The sequence below is a fragment of the Perissodus microlepis genome, chromosome 11 (genome assembly GCF_051167445.1).
Source record: "Perissodus microlepis isolate ML-2025 ecotype Zambia chromosome 11, ASM5116744v1, whole genome shotgun sequence".
Classification (NCBI taxonomy): domain Eukaryota; kingdom Metazoa; phylum Chordata; class Actinopteri; order Cichliformes; family Cichlidae; genus Perissodus; species Perissodus microlepis.
The window spans coordinates 18,050,648-18,070,027 of NC_140471.1; the positions used below are offsets into that span (position 1 = coordinate 18,050,648).

General features: G+C 36.3%; 3 protein-coding genes across 3 annotated transcripts; all 3 read left to right on the forward strand.

Annotated features, from left to right (window-relative positions):
- Positions 1–173: 173 nt before the first annotated feature.
- Positions 174–4,520, forward strand: LOC146377527 (formyl peptide receptor 2-like). The gene is made up of 3 exons (XM_084944174.1): positions 174–266; positions 2,948–3,064; positions 3,442–4,520. The coding sequence occupies exons 2-3, from the start codon at positions 3,055–3,057 to the stop codon at positions 4,512–4,514; spliced, it is 1,083 nt and encodes a 360-aa protein (XP_084800300.1). The 5' UTR covers positions 174–266; positions 2,948–3,054; the 3' UTR covers positions 4,515–4,520.
- A 1,472-nt stretch (positions 4,521–5,992) lies between these two features.
- LOC146377528 (formyl peptide receptor 2-like) lies at positions 5,993–9,260 on the forward strand. Its single transcript, XM_084944276.1, has 3 exons — positions 5,993–6,085; positions 7,688–7,804; positions 8,182–9,260. The coding sequence occupies exons 2-3, from the start codon at positions 7,795–7,797 to the stop codon at positions 9,252–9,254; spliced, it is 1,083 nt and encodes a 360-aa protein (XP_084800402.1). The 5' UTR covers positions 5,993–6,085; positions 7,688–7,794; the 3' UTR covers positions 9,255–9,260.
- Positions 9,261–10,692: 1,432 nt separating this feature from the next.
- Positions 10,693–14,077, forward strand: LOC146377529 (formyl peptide receptor 2-like). The gene is made up of 3 exons (XM_084944370.1): positions 10,693–10,785; positions 12,388–12,504; positions 12,882–14,077. Exons 2-3 carry the CDS (start codon positions 12,495–12,497, stop codon positions 13,952–13,954), a joined length of 1,083 nt encoding a protein of 360 aa, XP_084800496.1. The 5' UTR covers positions 10,693–10,785; positions 12,388–12,494; the 3' UTR covers positions 13,955–14,077.
- Positions 14,078–19,380: the final 5,303 nt, after the last annotated feature.

Consider the following 19,380-nt stretch of genomic DNA (forward strand, 5'->3'; position numbering starts at 1 on the left):
TAGATGTAGAACTGCAAAGCAAAAAATAAATAATAGGTATGATGGCTCCGGCCTTGTTATTGATTGGTGGGCATGTTTTTGTTTACTATTTTAATTTCCTCATTAACAGCTCCTCCCATCCACTGAAAGAAAACCTGTTTAGTATACGGTTTATATTACATTCTACTTATAACCAGGACAGAGGAGAGAAGAGAAGGTGCGGAGAGCAGAGGAACTGAACAGCAAGATACCAAAATAACAGGAAAGAAGTTATGAGACCAGGGCAGGTAAAATTTAAAAACTGAACTAGATAAATACTTTCACAAATGAATACTTCATCGACATTCTAACATTTTTTGTAAAGTTTTATTCCTGCTGCTTAATTTTTTTTATTGCATCAAACAAGAAGAACTCAAATTGAACTTTTTATTGTTTACTGTTTATTTCTGAATCATTCTAAGAATTCAACCTTTAGTGTTCATAATGTTTGATATGTTATATAAATTTTACTATAAAATGTAATTTTAAAAAAACTTTAAAGAGGTGTTGTTATCAAAGGAAAATCCAAAACATTTCAGGGCTGGGCTTAGGGCTCAGTGTTTCAAAACCCTAACAATCCCCCTGGTATGAAGTAACAAATTTACTAAGAAATAAGAATAACTGAATATGTGATTAAGAAAAAAGCAAAACTAATAAATGAATAAATAAACAGAAGAACATCATAAAAACACACTCCTGTAACAAGCTGTCATTTAGGATGGCACGTGGTAGTAGAATCCTGAAATAGACATTTGTGGCAATGATTCTGATATATGACAATTTATGTCATCTTTTTCAATGATATTACTGAAGTCAAGTATTCAGAAGTTTGCAGACAACACAGCCATCATGGGGTGTATCTGGGATGATCAGGAAGAGGAGTACAGAAGTCTGGTGAGGAACTTTGTCGCACGGAGTCACACAAACCACCTGCAACTCAACACCTCAAAGACTAAGGAACTGGTTGTGGACTTTGGGAGGTCCAGAGCAGGTCCACTGCCGGTTCAGATAGAGGGGGAGGAGGTGGAGGTGGTCAACAAGTACAAGTACCTCGGGCTGTGGGTGGACAACAAACTGGACTGGTCATGCAACACAGAGCACCTGTATAAAAAAGCCCAAAGCCGACTGTACTTCCTCAGGAGGCTGAGGTCTTTTAACATCTGCAGGAAGCTCCTGAGGATGTTTTACCAGTCGGTGGTTGCTGGAGTACTTTTCTATGCTGTGGTGTGCTGGGGGCACAGCACAGCAAAGAAGGACTCATCCAGGCTGGAAAAACTGATCAGGAAGGCTGGCTCTGTGGTCGGCATGAAGCTGGACACTCTGGTGACAGTGGCAGAGAAAAGGACACTAAAGAAACTGCTGGACATTATGGACAATGCTGGGCATCCTCTGCACACGGCCATAAACAACCAGAAGAGCCTGTTCAGTGACAGGTTGCTTCTCCCCAAGACAAGAACCAACAGACTTAAAAACTCCTTTGTCCCACACGCCATCAGACTGTTTAACTCCTCTCTGGAGGGGAGAGGGAGGGGAAACAGGAGGACAAAGGAGGGGGGAACAACTAAGCTGTAGTGCCTCTTCACCTCACTGTGCAATTACCTTTGTGCAATACTTTTTGTTAATAGTCAACGGTGCAATAGACTCCATACTTGAAATGTGCAATCAACTTGTATTTTTATTTTTATTTTATTCCTATTTATTCTATTTATCCCCTTTGTATATTTTTATCTATATATGTCTTTGTATTTATATATGTGTGTGTATATATATATATATATATATAATATTCTGTAACTCTATAACTTCTGTCGGTGCTGTGCTTATTTGGAACCGAATTTCCCAGAGGAACCCACCCGAGGGATTAATAAAGTTTTATCTTATCTTATCTTATCTTATCTCTCAGTGCAGAGTTCAGAAATTACAAAAGAAATAGCAAGATCATATCAATAAATTATAAACAAACCACTATTAATGCAAATGATTACCCAGTGCCATGTGCAGAAAGTAATGATCTACATGGTCAGAGGGCCCGGTGGCGCCAGTGTCCGGCAGCCTCGCCTCTGTCAGTGCACCCCAGAGTGGCTGTGGCTACACTGTAGCTTGCCATCACCAGTGTGTGAATGTGTGTGTGAATGGGTGGATGACTGAATGTGTAAAGTGCTTTGGGGTCCTTAGGGACTAGTAAAGCGCTATACAAATACAGGCCATTTACCATTTACATAGTACTGGTATACACTGTTAAATGCATGACCACCGAGAAAAATCAACTGCTTGAGACATATGGTATTCTATTATTTGAAAAGTGTCCTTGGGCACCTCTACTTAGTTTTATCTGAACATCTAGATCAACCAGATAATTACAGCGAATGTGCAAACACACAGAAACTTTCCAACACGTGTGCAGGAAGCATTACTGTGTTTTTAAAGCACAGCTAATGCTAACAAAGAAGCAAAAGCATATTTACATTTTTTCCATCTCTGCACCAGTGACTACTTCCATACAAAATCAATAATATACAGTTTTACTGTTTGCATTGACACTTAATAACAACAGTCTTTGCCAAACAGCCACTGTAATGTTATTTGGTGAATCTTTATGCAATAAACTCTTACATTTTTAGCACTTCTTTGTCTTTTGTGTTCATCTGTTAAGCCAAAGAATGTCTGTAAGGGTGCATGAATGTGAGTACAGTGCAGCACAAGCACAATGTAGCTAACCACGATCGGTGATTGTCTACAGTGATATATGTACAACATTGGCACAATATACAGATATAAATAATACTCTTGTAAGATTTGTCCAACCTTTTGAGCGTCATCACAAAAATGTTCATTCAGTTCAGGCAAATGTTGTTGCATTAGCATATTCTGAAACGTTACTATTAAATTATCTGCTCATTTCTGTATGTGCATACTGATTCATCTGCAGCTGCAAAAACTGAGAGGGCAGCGTTATCAAAGACAGAGAGCAAGTAGAAGCAGCAACTGATAGAGATCAACTTCTAACCACGACAGACTCTCTCAGCTGAAAGGAACATGGGGACGGGTAAGTTAATTTAGTCTAGAGATATATTACTATTTCTCTTTAAACTGCATTTTGTGAAAGGTCATTTGAGTTCTTTTATAAACGGTGAATACCTGTTATTAGTTCTGTTATTAATCACAAAAGAAACTGAATTAGAGAAATGCAAATATTAACTTGCACATAGAATTCTGTATGTGCATCACAAAAGTAGAAACTAGTATTGCATAGAACATGTGTTGGAGCCAACTATGAAAATGCATAGCTGTATTTTGTTAATTAAAAATTACATTTGTATAATTTGGCAACAAATGTAATGAAATCCTCTTATTTTATCTGTTCATATAATATATTGTGGAAACATGATTTGTTTAATAAAACATTTTCTTTTTTGCTTTCAGATAAGATCACTTTCAATGCAACTCAGTCACCTGAACAAGATGCAGCTTTCACACACATACAAACAGCCTCTATTGTCATCTACTGTGTGATATTTATAGCTGGAACTCTGGGCAATGGCCTTGTTATCTACGTGGCGGGATTCAAAATGCAGAAAACAGTCGACTCGGTTTGGTTTCTCAACCTGGCCATAGCTGACTTCCTCTTCACGGCCTTCCTTATTTTCTCGATCATTTCTCTCTCTCAGAGTCACCGATGGCCTTTTGGAGCATTCATGTGCAAGCTCAACACCTTTGTGAGTGTAGTCAACATGTTTGTCAGCATCTTTACTCTGACAGCCATGAGTTTGGATCGTTGTTTGTGTATCTGTGTGGTGGTGTGGGCACACAACAAACGCACAGTCAGCAAAGCTCAGCTTATATCAGCTGGGATCTGGGTGATCGCTGGCGTCTTCAGCACTCCTTATGCCACTTTTCGCACTGCATCAGTGGGGAACGGAGGGGAAAGTTCCTGTGGTTATTCTGCAACAATCAAAGAACACAAATTGACTCTCTGCATTTTTCGCTTTGTTATGGGCTTTGTGATCCCATTCCTGATAATAGTGATCTCTTATGTGTCCATTGGTATCCGTGCAATGCGCATGCCGAGAACAAGGAGACGCAGATCTCGCCGGGTCATTTTCTCCATCATTTTTGCATTCTTCATCTGTTGGTTGCCTTTCCACATTTTCAATTTCATAGAATTGAAGTTAGAGCTCCAGAGGATTGTTAGAATGTATGGTCCTCTGACTGTGAGTCTGGCTTTTCTGAACAGCTGCTTGAACCCCATCCTTTATGTTTTCATGTGTGAAGAATTCCAGAAGAAATTTCGACAGTCCATTTGTTTTGTACTCGAGAGTGCACTGGTAGAAGACCATTTGTCTTTTCTGTCCACCCGCTCCATGTCATCAACCTTTTCAAAAGCTTCCCAAAAGTCAGACACTGCTGCCACTTTAGATCGGATCGACCCAGCCATTTATGAAAACATCCCAGAAAGCACAATAATCATCACTGAGGGGATTCCTAGAACTGAATAAGAGTGCACCACCAGACAATGAATATTGAAATGAATCATTGTTTTTTGTTTTACAAATTTACGCTCATGCGCAGACATACACAGTATTTCCAAAAGTGTTTGCTTGTCTGCCTTCACGTGTATATGAACTTGAATGAAATCCCATTCTAATGTATAGTGTTTAAGATGATGTCAGCCCACCCTTCAACTCATCTGAGATGTTTAGGAGTGTGTTGACCATTCTTCCAGAAGACCATTTGTGAGATTAGACCGCGATGTTGGATGAGAAGGCCTGACTCGCAGTCTCGGCTCTAATTCATCGCAAAGATGTTCTATTGAGGTCAGGAACCTGTGCAGGCCAGTCAAGTTCTTCAACACCAAACCTGCTCATCCATGTCTTTATGGACACAGTGCTTTGTGCATTCTTGCACAGTCATATTGGAACAGGCAGGGGCCATCCCCAAATTGTTTCAAAAAATTTGGGAGGATTAAATATTCATTACAGTTCCTTTCACTTGGCACAATGCAGTCAGAAAATTACCATTCTCCTGGCAACAACCAAACCCAGACTTATCCATCAGATTTCCAGACTGAGAAGCGTGTTTCATAACTCCAGAGAACCATCAAACAAACTCCAGAGAGTTTCTTTTTTTTTCTTTCATGCTGTCAATTTCTATGATTTGAAATACCATTATGACATTTCATTTTAAATTACTTTCACTTTTTTGTATGTAAGTTTCTAACCATGTTTAAACAATATGCATCATACTCTTACACGAGAGCCGTGTCTTTTTATTGATCATTAAGGTTTTTTTGATCAACCTGTTAATAAAAACATGCTGATGTTGTCTGCATGACAAAACTGGCTTACACTCTGCTTACTCTTCTTTTATTTCACTGGATATTTATAAGGCTGTATATTTTACGTCACAGTGTAGAATTGAACACACTATGCAAGTTGAAAAATAAAAGGAATCCTCATACATATATACATATATATATATATATATATATATATATATATATATATATATATATATATATATATATATATATATATATAAGTCCTTTAAAATTATAACCAGCAGATTAACACATTAGATTTTTATAGGCTATTAAACTATGAAATGCAGTCAAAGAATTAGAGATAGCCTCCGCTTATTATAGGTTTGTTATTGCACGGATGAGCTGTGCCGTTCTCAATTAGGACTTGTGGTTGTTGCAAAATCAAAATGGTATTGCCTCACTATTCGTTCTGAGACTAAAAATAAAATTAAGTCAAGAATTAAAAAAAATGGCTACTAAACACGTTTTTCTTACACAAGGATAGATGTAGAACTGCAAAGCAAAAAATAAATAATAGGTATGATGGCTCCGGCCTTGTTATTGATTGGTGGGCATGTTTTTGTTTACTATTTTAATTTCCTCATTAACAGCTCCTCCCATCCACTGAAAGAAAACCTGTTTAGTATACGGTTTATATTACATTCTACTTATAACCAGGACAGAGGAGAGAAGAGAAGGTGCGGAGAGCAGAGGAACTGAACAGCAAGATACCAAAATAACAGGAAAGAAGTTATGAGACCAGGGCAGGTAAAATTTAAAAACTGAACTAGATAAATACTTTCACAAATGAATACTTCATCGACATTCTAACATTTTTTGTAAAGTTTTATTCCTGCTGCTTAATTTTTTTATTGCATCAAACAAGAAGAACTCAAATTGAACTTTTTATTGTTTACTGTTTATTTCTGAATCATTCTAAGAATTCAACCTTTAGTGTTCATAATGTTTGATATGTTATATAAATTTTACTATAAAATGTAATTTTAAAAAAACTTTAAAGAGGTGTTGTTATCAAAGGAAAATCCAAAACATTTCAGGGCTGGGCTTAGGGCTCAGTGTTTCAAAACCCTAACAATCCCACTGGTATGAAGTAACAAATTTACTAAGAAATAAGAATAACTGAATATGTGATTAAGAAAAAAGCAAAACTAATAAATGAATAAATAAACAGAAGAACATCATAAAAACACACTCCTGTAACAAGCTGTCATTTAGGATGGCACGTGGTAGTAGAATCCTGAAATAGACATTTGTGGCAATGATTCTGATATATGACAATTTATGTCATCTTTTTCAATGATATTACTGAAGTCAAGTATTCAGTGCAGAGTTCAGAAATTACAAAAGAAATAGCAAGATCATATCAATAAATTATAAACAAACCACTATTAATGCAAATGATTACCCAGTGCCATGTGCAGAAAGTAATGATATACATGGTCAGAGGGCCCGGTGGCGCCAGTGTCCGGCAGCCTCGCCTCTGTCAGTGCACCCCAGAGTGGCTGTGGCTACACTGTAGCTTGCCATCACCAGTGTGTGAATGTGTGTGTGAATGGGTGGATGACTGAATGTGTAAAGTGCTTTGGGGTCCTTAGGGACTAGTAAAGCGCTATACAAATACAGGCCATTTACCATTTACATAGTACTGGTATACACTGTTAAATGCATGACCACCGAGAAAAATCAACTGCTTGAGACATATGGTATTCTATTATTTGAAAAGTGTCCTTGGGCACCTCTACTTAGTTTTATCTGAACATCTAGATCAACCAGATAATTACAGTGAATGTGCAAACACACAGAAACTTTCCAACACGTGTGCAGGAAGCATTACTGTGTTTTTAAAGCACAGCTAATGCTAACAAAGAAGCAAAAGCATATTTACATTTTTTCCATCTCTGCACCAGTGACTACTTCCATACAAAATCAATAATATACAGTTTTACTGTTTGCATTGACACTTAATAACAAAAGTCTTTGCCAAACAGCCACTGTAATGTTATTTGGTGAATCTTTATGCAATAAACTCTTACATTTTTAGCACTTCTTTGTCTTTTGTGTTCATCTGTTAAGCCAAAGAATGTCTGTAAGGGTGCATGAATGTGAGTACAGTGCAGCACAAGCACAATGTAGCTAACCACGATCGGTGATTGTCTACAGTGATATATGTACAACATTGGCACAATATACAGATATAAATAATACTCTTGTAAGATTTGTCCAACCTTTTGAGCGTCATCACAAAAATGTTCATTCAGTTCAGGCAAATGTTGTTGCATTAGCATATTCTGAAACGTTACTATTAAATTATCTGCTCATTTCTGTATGTGCATACTGATTCATCTGCAGCTGCAAAAACTGAGAGGGCAGCGTTATCAAAGACAGAGAGCAAGTAGAAGCAGCAACTGATAGAGATCAACTTCTAACCACGACAGACTCTCTCAGCTGAAAGGAACATGGGGACGGGTAAGTTAATTTAGTCTAGAGATATATTACTATTTCTCTTTAAACTGCATTTTGTGAAAGGTTATTTGAGTTCTTTTATAAACGGTGAATACCTGTTATTAGTTCTGTTATTAATCACAAAAGAAACTGAATTAGAGAAATGCAAATATTAACTTGCACATAGAATTCTGTATGTGCATCACAAAAGTAGAAACTAGTATTGCATAGAACATGTGTTGGAGCCAACTATGAAAATGCATAGCTGTATTTTGTTAATTAAAAATTACATTTGTATAATTTGGCAACAAATGTAATGAAATCCTCTTATTTTATCTGTTCATATAATATATTGTGGAAACATGATTTGTTTAATAAAACATTTTCTTTTTTGCTTTCAGATAAGATCACTTTCAATGCAACTCAGTCACCTGAACAAGATGCAGCTTTCACACACATACAAACAGCCTCTATTGTCATCTACTGTGTGATATTTATAGCTGGAACTCTGGGCAATGGCCTTGTTATCTACGTGGCGGGATTCAAAATGCAGAAAACAGTCGACTCGGTTTGGTTTCTCAACCTGGCCATAGCTGACTTCCTCTTCACGGCCTTCCTTATTTTCTCGATCATTTCTCTCTCTCAGAGTCACCGATGGCCTTTTGGAGCATTCATGTGCAAGCTCAACACCTTTGTGAGTGTAGTCAACATGTTTGTCAGCATCTTTACTCTGACAGCCATGAGTTTGGATCGTTGTTTGTGTATCTGTGTGGTGGTGTGGGCACACAACAAACGCACAGTCAGCAAAGCTCAGCTTATATCAGCTGGGATCTGGGTGATCGCTGGCGTCTTCAGCACTCCTTATGCCACTTTTCGCACTGCATCAGTGGGGAACGGAGGGGAAAGTTTCTGTGGTTATTCTGCAACAATCAAAGAACACAAATTGACTCTCTGCATTTTTCGCTTTGTTATGGGCTTTGTGATCCCATTCCTGATAATAGTGATCTCTTATGTGTCCATTGGTATCCGTGCAATGCGCATGCCGAGAACAAGGAGACGCAGATCTCGCCGGGTCATTTTCTCCATCATTTTTGCATTCTTCATCTGTTGGTTGCCTTTCCACATTTTCAATTTCATAGAATTGAAGTTAGAGCTCCAGAGGATTGTTAGAATGTATGGTCCTCTGACTGTGAGTCTGGCTTTTCTGAACAGCTGCTTGAACCCCATCCTTTATGTTTTCATGTGTGAAGAATTCCAGAAGAAATTTCGACAGTCCATTTGTTTTGTACTCGAGAGTGCACTGGTAGAAGACCATTTGTCTTTTCTGTCCACCCGCTCCATGTCATCAACCTTTTCAAAAGCTTCCCAAAAGTCAGACACTGCTGCCACTTTAGATCGGATCGACCCAGCCATTTATGAAAACATCCCAGAAAGCACAATAATCATCACTGAGGGGATTCCTAGAACTGAATAAGAGTGCACCACCAGACAATGAATATTGAAATGAATCATTGTTTTTTGTTTTACAAATTTACGCTCATGCGCAGACATACACAGTATTTCCAAAAGTGTTTGCTTGTCTGCCTTCACGTGTATATGAACTTGAATGAAATCCCATTCTAATGTATAGTGTTTAAGATGATGTCAGCCCACCCTTCAACTCATCTGAGATGTTTAGGAGTGTGTTGACCATTCTTCCAGAAGACCATTTGTGAGATTAGACCGCGATGTTGGATGAGAAGGCCTGACTCGCAGTCTCAGCTCTAATTCATCGCAAAGATGTTTTATTGAGGTCAGGAACCTGTGCAGGCCAGTCAAGTTCTTCAACACCAAACCTGCTCATCCATGTCTTTATGGACACAGTGCTTTGTGCATTCTTGCACAGTCATATTGGAACAGGCAGGGGCCATCCCCAAATTGTTTCAAAAAATTTGGGAGGATTAAATATTCATTACAGTTCCTTTCACTTGGCACAATGCAGTCAGAAAATTACCATTCTCCTGGCAACAACCAAACCCAGACTTATCCATCAGATTTCCAGACTGAGAAGCGTGTTTCATAACTCCAGAGAACCATCAAACAAACTCCAGAGAGTTTCTTTTTTTTTCTTTCATGCTGTCAATTTCTATGATTTGAAATACCATTATGACATTTCATTTTAAATTACTTTCACTTTTTTGTATGTAAGTTTCTAACCATGTTTAAACAATATGCATCATACTCTTACACGAGAGCCGTGTCTTTTTATTGATCATTAAGGTTTTTTTGATCAACCTGTTAATAAAAACATGCTGATGTTGTCTGCATGACAAAACTGGCTTACACTCTGCTTACTCTTCTTTTATTTCACTGGATATTTATAAGGCTGTATATTTTACGTCACAGTGTAGTATTGAACACACTATGCAAGTTGAAAAATAAAAGGAATCCTCATACATATATACATATATATATATATATATATATATATATATAAGTCCTTTAAAATTATAACCAGCAGATTAACACATTAGATTTTTATAGGCTATTAAACTATGAAATGCAGTCAAAGAATTAGAGATAGCCTCCGCTTATTATAGGTTTGTTATTGCACGGATGAGCTGTGCCGTTCTCAATTAGGACTTGTGGTTGTTGCAAAATCAAAATGGTATTGCCTCACTATTCGTTCTGAGACTAAAAATAAAATTAAGTCAAGAATTAAAAAAAATGGCTACTAAACACGTTTTTCTTACACAAGGATAGATGTAGAACTGCAAAGCAAAAAATAAATAATAGGTATGATGGCTCCGGCCTTGTTATTGATTGGTGGGCATGTTTTTGTTTACTATTTTAATTTCCTCATTAACAGCTCCTCCCATCCACTGAAAGAAAACCTGTTTAGTATACGGTTTATATTACATTCTACTTATAACCAGGACAGAGGAGAGAAGAGAAGGTGCGGAGAGCAGAGGAACTGAACAGCAAGATACCAAAATAACAGGAAAGAAGTTATGAGACCAGGGCAGGTAAAATTTAAAAACTGAACTAGATAAATACTTTCACAAATGAATACTTCATCGACATTCTAACATTTTTTGTAAAGTTTTATTCCTGCTGCTTAATTTTTTTATTGCATCAAACAAGAAGAACTCAAATTGAACTTTTTATTGTTTACTGTTTATTTCTGAATCATTCTAAGAATTCAACCTTTAGTGTTCATAATGTTTGATATGTTATATAAATTTTACTATAAAATGTAATTTTAAAAAAACTTTAAAGAGGTGTTGTTATCAAAGGAAAATCCAAAACATTTCAGGGCTGGGCTTAGGGCTCAGTGTTTCAAAACCCTAACAATCCCACTGGTATGAAGTAACAAATTTACTAAGAAATAAGAATAACTGAATATGTGATTAAGAAAAAAGCAAAACTAATAAATGAATAAATAAACAGAAGAACATCATAAAAACACACTCCTGTAACAAGCTGTCATTTAGGATGGCACGTGGTAGTAGAATCCTGAAATAGACATTTGTGGCAATGATTCTGATATATGACAATTTATGTCATCTTTTTCAATGATATTACTGAAGTCAAGTATTCAGTGCAGAGTTCAGAAATTACAAAAGAAATAGCAAGATCATATCAATAAATTATAAACAAACCACTATTAATGCAAATGATTACCCAGTGCCATGTGCAGAAAGTAATGATATACATGGTCAGAGGGCCCGGTGGCGCCAGTGTCCGGCAGCCTCGCCTCTGTCAGTGCACCCCAGAGTGGCTGTGGCTACACTGTAGCTTGCCATCACCAGTGTGTGAATGTGTGTGTGAATGGGTGGATGACTGAATGTGTAAAGTGCTTTGGGGTCCTTAGGGACTAGTAAAGCGCTATACAAATACAGGCCATTTACCATTTACATAGTACTGGTATACACTGTTAAATGCATGACCACCGAGAAAAATCAACTGCTTGAGACATATGGTATTCTATTATTTGAAAAGTGTCCTTGGGCACCTCTACTTAGTTTTATCTGAACATCTAGATCAACCAGATAATTACAGTGAATGTGCAAACACACAGAAACTTTCCAACACGTGTGCAGGAAGCATTACTGTGTTTTTAAAGCACAGCTAATGCTAACAAAGAAGCAAAAGCATATTTACATTTTTTCCATCTCTGCACCAGTGACTACTTCCATACAAAATCAATAATATACAGTTTTACTGTTTGCATTGACACTTAATAACAAAAGTCTTTGCCAAACAGCCACTGTAATGTTATTTGGTGAATCTTTATGCAATAAACTCTTACATTTTTAGCACTTCTTTGTCTTTTGTGTTCATCTGTTAAGCCAAAGAATGTCTGTAAGGGTGCATGAATGTGAGTACAGTGCAGCACAAGCACAATGTAGCTAACCACGATCGGTGATTGTCTACAGTGATATATGTACAACATTGGCACAATATACAGATATAAATAATACTCTTGTAAGATTTGTCCAACCTTTTGAGCGTCATCACAAAAATGTTCATTCAGTTCAGGCAAATGTTGTTGCATTAGCATATTCTGAAACGTTACTATTAAATTATCTGCTCATTTCTGTATGTGCATACTGATTCATCTGCAGCTGCAAAAACTGAGAGGGCAGCGTTATCAAAGACAGAGAGCAAGTAGAAGCAGCAACTGATAGAGATCAACTTCTAACCACGACAGACTCTCTCAGCTGAAAGGAACATGGGGACGGGTAAGTTAATTTAGTCTAGAGATATATTACTATTTCTCTTTAAACTGCATTTTGTGAAAGGTCATTTGAGTTCTTTTATAAACGGTGAATACCTGTTATTAGTTCTGTTATTAATCACAAAAGAAACTGAATTAGAGAAATGCAAATATTAACTTGCACATAGAATTCTGTATGTGCATCACAAAAGTAGAAACTAGTATTGCATAGAACATGTGTTGGAGCCAACTATGAAAATGCATAGCTGTATTTTGTTAATTAAAAATTACATTTGTATAATTTGGCAACAAATGTAATGAAATCCTCTTATTTTATCTGTTCATATAATATATTGTGGAAACATGATTTGTTTAATAAAACATTTTCTTTTTTGCTTTCAGATAAGATCACTTTCAATGCAACTCAGTCACCTGAACAAGATGCAGCTTTCACACACATACAAACAGCCTCTATTGTCATCTACTGTGTGATATTTATAGCTGGAACTCTGGGCAATGGCCTTGTTATCTACGTGGCGGGATTCAAAATGCAGAAAACAGTCGACTCGGTTTGGTTTCTCAACCTGGCCACAGCTGACTTCCTCTTCACGGCCTTCCTTATTTTCTCGATCATTTCTCTCTCTCAGAGTCACCGATGGCCTTTTGGAGCATTCATGTGCAAGCTCAACACCTTTGTGAGTGTAGTCAACATGTTTGTCAGCATCTTTACTCTGACAGCCATGAGTTTGGATCGTTGTTTGTGTATCTGTGTGGTGGTGTGGGCACACAACAAACGCACAGTCAGCAAAGCTCAGCTTATATCAGCTGGGATCTGGGTGATCGCTGGCGTCTTCAGCACTCCTTATGCCACTTTTCGCACTGCATCAGTGGGGAACGGAGGGGAAAGTTTCTGTGGTTATTCTGCAACAATCAAAGAACACAAATTGACTCTCTGCATTTTTCGCTTTGTTATGGGCTTTGTGATCCCATTCCTGATAATAGTGATCTCTTATGTGTCCATTGGTATCCGTGCAATGCGCATGCCGAGAACAAGGAGACGCAGATCTCACCGGGTCATTTTCTCCATCATTTTTGCATTCTTCATCTGTTGGTTGCCTTTCCACATTTTCAATTTCATAGAATTGAAGTTAGAGCTCCAGAGGATTGTTAGAATGTATGGTCCTCTGACTGTGAGTCTGGCTTTTCTGAACAGCTGCTTGAACCCCATCCTTTATGTTTTCATGTGTGAAGAATTCCAGAAGAAATTTCGACAGTCCATTTGTTTTGTACTCGAGAGTGCACTGGTAGAAGACCATTTGTCTTTTCTGTCCACCCGCTCCATGTCATCAACCTTTTCAAAAGCTTCCCAAAAGTCAGACACTGCTGCCACTTTAGATCGGATCGACCCAGCCATTTATGAAAACATCCCAGAAAGCACAATAATCATCACTGAGGGGATTCCTAGAACTGAATAAGAGTGCACCACCAGACAATGAATATTGAAATGAATCATTGTTTTTTGTTTTACATATTTACGCTCATGAACAGACATACACAATATAATTTGCTCGTCTACCTTCACATGTATATGGACTTGAATGAAGCCCTCATTTATTCATGTAATGAATTTTACATTAATTTCTAATGAATTTTATTGAATTAAATGTTTTTGGTTTTTTTTTTAATTTTAAACTCTTGCACAGAAATATAAAATGTCAGCATGTTAGTATGGTACTTGTCTATTGTTGCACAGACAGGGAATATCCCACTATGCTTACTATATTTACTTACAATAGTAAGAAAGAGGAGTTACAACTTTAATTAGTCAGAATACGTTAAAACTTATGCGTGCTACATCTCTGCATTAAAATTCACTAAAACAATTTAACATATGAATGGTTTTTTTGTGTTGTTTGTTTGTTTGTTTTTACTTTGATGCTGTCATTTTTCCATGATTTGGATTTCATCATTAAATTAATTTTAAGTGACTTTTATGTTAGAAGGTAGATGTTGCAAAGCAAAAAATACAATAAATCATTTTTTTCGTAATTCTTCATGTAATGGCCTTAAGATACAGTTCATATGTTGTTTGGCTACTCTTTGGGAAACATTTAGCTTTCAAGCTCTAATCCTTGGCATTTCTTCATCGATAAATACATGGGAACAAATAATGCTTATGAAAAAAGGTGCCAAAATTTATGAATTACAATAGTTTATTTGCTTAGTTGGCTGTTATGTGTAGACACCGAACTGGTCTGTCCCTTAAGTTAGTTGCAGTTTTTTTTTCTTTATTGATTCATATATCAGTGTTAAATGTGTTACGAAAAACATTACTCTGAAAATGGTTAGAGACTGAATGAGTGAAAAAGCAGCCCATGTCTAAAAAAAACTATTGCTCGAGACCCCTTCAAAAATTACACTAACGAATTCTGACACCTTGGAAAAAAAATATAAAGAAATGTATAAAGAAAACATGCTAAATAGTCAGTTTTGTTACATTGACTATTCAGTATGTAAACAAAAAGATGCAATAGTTACAGTTCAAGGAGCAGTGTGCTGAAGTTAGTATGAAAATGTTGTTTATTTTCTTTTTTCTTTTTTTAAAAAATTGAATTATGACTTTAAGGTCTGAGATTGGAAAAGATGTACATCCTTGAGATTTAGCAACATTTAAAAGCCTTCATTTCAGTTACTCTGTATTCAAGTATATTTTTTTAAATATGAAAATAACCTTTTTCGAGATTTTTTTTTAAATACGTCATTAGGCCTTGGGGTGTGGAGTGCTGTCTTATTTTCTTTCTTTCTTTCATAACATACCATTTCCTGAGAGAACATGATTGCCAGCTCAATAGTCCTACAAAGAATTAATGGTGCCTCTCCAGACAGTAATGCACCACCATACCATCAGAGATGCAGGCTTTTCAACTGAGTGCTGATAGCAAGCTGGATGGTCTCTCCCCTCTTTAACCCAGAGGATGCAAATGTTTGCATGTTTTCCAAACACAACTTCAAATTTCAATTCGTCTGAATACAGAACAGTTTTCGACTTTGTCTCAGTTCATTTTAAATGAGCTTTGACCCAAAGAAGATGGAGCATTTCTAGATCATGTTAATATATGGCTTCTTGAGAGATGTGTGGAGATACTGGACTTTTGAAGAAACTTGCCCTGTGGAATCAGGACCTTCACTATTGTTGAACTTGTGTTTGGATTGTTGTTTCACCTTCATACTGTAAATAAAGTCACTGAACATTATCTGAGTGGTTCCTTGAAAACATTTGCAAATGACAGCATTCTGATTTTTTTCTCATATTTTGCACAACATTCCAATCTTTCAAGTATTGGGTTTGTAATTGCCCAAGAATGTAACACTGCCCATTATGATAGCTGAATATATGGTTTATATCCCTCATTTTAGCTTTCCAGTTATATGCAGCTCTGTCTCCTCTGTAGCACCTCAGGGATAGTGGGTCTCCTTCTATTTATTACTAATGTATTCTGTGCCATTAGTTGGTCCTTTGTGTAGAAACATTATGTATAAATACACATGCACTTGTCAGATATGTCATACATTTCTTTTGTATTTATGCATAGGAATTTGTATACTATGTAATATGATTCTGTAGTCAGTAACTTGCATTAAATTGCAGTAAATTGCATCTCCTCAGACTTAAGGTTCTATGCCCGCAGCTCATCACTGGGTTGTTTAGAAGACTTAGATTTAGAAGAAATGCCATACACGGCCATATAAAGAATTCACAAACCCACCACTAAGTAATGATGCATTGCTTATGGTATACACAGTTAAATACATGACAACCAAGCAATATCAACAGTTTAACAAAACATTTTTTTGTGTTCCCTAAAAAACCAAAATAAAGTCATTTGTCTCATTTTAGGGTGGCCCACTCGCCTGTGGGATCAATGGTATTTGATACCCTGTTGATATTGTTTCCTGGGGCACCTCTAACTACCGTTGCAGTATATTGCTGTGGGTCCTTCCTGTACAATGGGAGTGACAGATTACTATTTACAACAAATGTTGTAAACAATGGTCTAGTTAAAATGTGCAAAACACAGATCGATTCAGTGCTTTTTGTGCTTTTCTTTGCTGCTGTTTGATGCCTTTGTGGAAAAATCAAGCAAAAAATTCAATTTACGGGCACAGTTGGCAAAAGGAAAATGTAGATAAGCAAAAACAATGGCTATAAACAGTGAAATATACAACACAACCACATTAATAATAATAATAATTCTTTGAAAGTGCCTTTCAAGACTGCCAAGGACACTTAACAATATAATAAAATACATAACAGAACAATGACAACAAAGAAAAATAAGAAAACAAAAGCACAAGATAAAATAAACAAACAATAGGTTAACAGTGAATATGCAGATTTGAATAGATGGGTTTTGAGTAGGGATTTAAACTGGGTGAGAGAATCAATGTTTCTTATATCTGTGGGTAGAGAGTTCCACAGGTTGGGAGCAGAGCGGCAGAAAGCTCTGCTTACCATGGTGGTGAGGCGGAAAGAAGGCACAGCAAGCTGGATAGAAGAAGAGGATTGAAGTGAGCGGGCAGAAGAGATAGTACTTAACAGGTCAGAAAGGTAGGGAGGAGTGAGGTTATGAAGGGCCTTGAAGGTGAGCAGAAGAAGTTTGTACACTATCCGGAATTTCACACGGAGCCAGTGAAGTTCCTGGAGGACAGCGGTGATGTGCTGGCAGGAGGGGGTTCTGGTAATAATGCGGTCAGCAGAGTTTTGAACCAGCAACTTAAAACATGTTTTTAAGTTGTTTACTCGTAAAAATTATGTTCCTCCATTACTTTTTCCACATTATTTAAAACGATTTTAAGTGTTATGTAATTAATTACAGCAATTACAAAAAATCTTTTTTAAGTTAATCTGCTGCTCTGCTCCCAACCTGTTAATCATTTTTTTAAGTTAAAATATTAAGTTGCTGATTTTCTTCATTATTATCTTCATTTTAGCTTTCTCTTATTTTTGTTAGCTTTCAATGGCTACCAAACTTTACAAGATCTTGCATTTTTCTTTTACACAATACAGCAAACACCTTTAAGATCAATGTTACACATGCAGAATTCAAAACAGTTAACAATTTTTGAAACAGAGTCAGCATCTTTAACGTAATGCTGGTTCATTTATCTCTCTGAGGATTAAATACTGCATAGGTGTTAAGGACAGTTGTAAAGGTTTTACAACAACTGCCAAGGCACAATTTGTTGAATATAATATCAAAAACAACTAGGTAGAAAAAAGAAAAAAAAAATTTTGTCTTCTGTTTTTTGTCAACACTATCATTTTTTTCCAATGGACTTCCAAGTACAAAGCAACACAATCTGAATAAAATCTCTTAGTGCTCTAAAACAAGTGACATCTTTAGAAAATACTGTTCTTGGGACTTTCCACTGGCTCTCAGTCCATCAAGGTCAAGGAACAGCTTCTGAAAACTTCAAAAATATATTTTAGATCCATGCAATACACTCTAAAAACTATTGTTTAAGCTCAACAAAAAAAATTAACGCAACAGTTTCCATTACTCTTTTTGAGTTACGATAACTTATGTTGAAATTAGATTGAACCAACAAACTATATTGAGTTAGGGGAATTAACTTTTCCTCCATAATCAAAGGTGATTTTAATTACCATTTACGTAATATTTGGTAGCTTAAAAACATATTTTTAAGTTGTTTACTCATAAAAATTATGTTCCTCCAATTACTTTTTCCACATTATTTAAAATGATTTTTAAGTGTTATGTAATTAATTACAGCAATTACAAAAACAATTTTTTAAAGTTCATTATTTAAAATATTAAGTTGCTGATTTTCATCATTATTATCATCATTTTAGCTTTCTCTTATTTTTTTTATTGTAATAGCTTTTAATAAAGGAATTCATTCAACATTTTTTTTTATCAAATAACTTTTTTATTTTTTAACTGTAGGCATTTCAACACTTTGTATTTAAAAAGTGAAAATAAACCAGAAATTTAGATTTATACCATCACAGCCAAGTTATAGAATATGCCTTTATGTATTTAACACCACAGAAACAAATGTGTTCAATTGGTAAAAAAACAAATGTGTTCAATTGGTAGATAACATTTTGTTACAGTAATACTTCCATGCAAGTGTTCAGTAAATGTTAACTTTCAATGCCTACCAAACTTTACAAGATCTTGCATCTTTCTATTACACAATGCAGCAAACACCTTTAAGATCAATGTTACACATACAGGATTCAAAACAGTTAACAATTTTTGAAACAGAGTCAACATCTTTAACATAATGATGGTTCCATCAAGGTCAAGGAACAGCTTCTGAACAACTTCAAAAGTATATTTCAGATCCTTGCATTAGCTCAGATTGAGAGCATATATTATGCCCATGAGCAAAACACAGCACCTTGGGAAATTCTGGCCCTCCATGATTTTTGTTTCCTCCACCACAACGGTTGCAGTCTTATGGTTAGATCCAGGGGTGTACCGGTCACTGATGATGGCAGTTTTCATCACCTGCCTTTCAAGGTTGGCCTTAAGTTCTTCGGTGTTAACTTAAGGCCAACCTTAAGTTAAGGAATTAATAGGTTAATTCACTAACCTATTTTAAAAAATAGGTTAGTGAATTATAGATTAGACTTTTATACTTACTGAATCTTAATGAATTCAGATGATCAATGGAACACACACACACACACACACACACACACAATGCTGAATTACTTAGACCAAACTCCATGAAAAGGTCCTCTTCCTTCTCTCCAAGGAAAGTGATAAGGCAGCAGATGGCTACTTCTCTGCGTGTTTCAATTGTATTGTGCTATTTAAGAAAAAATAAAGTATGAGTATAAAATACATGGGTGACTGCCAACAAAGTG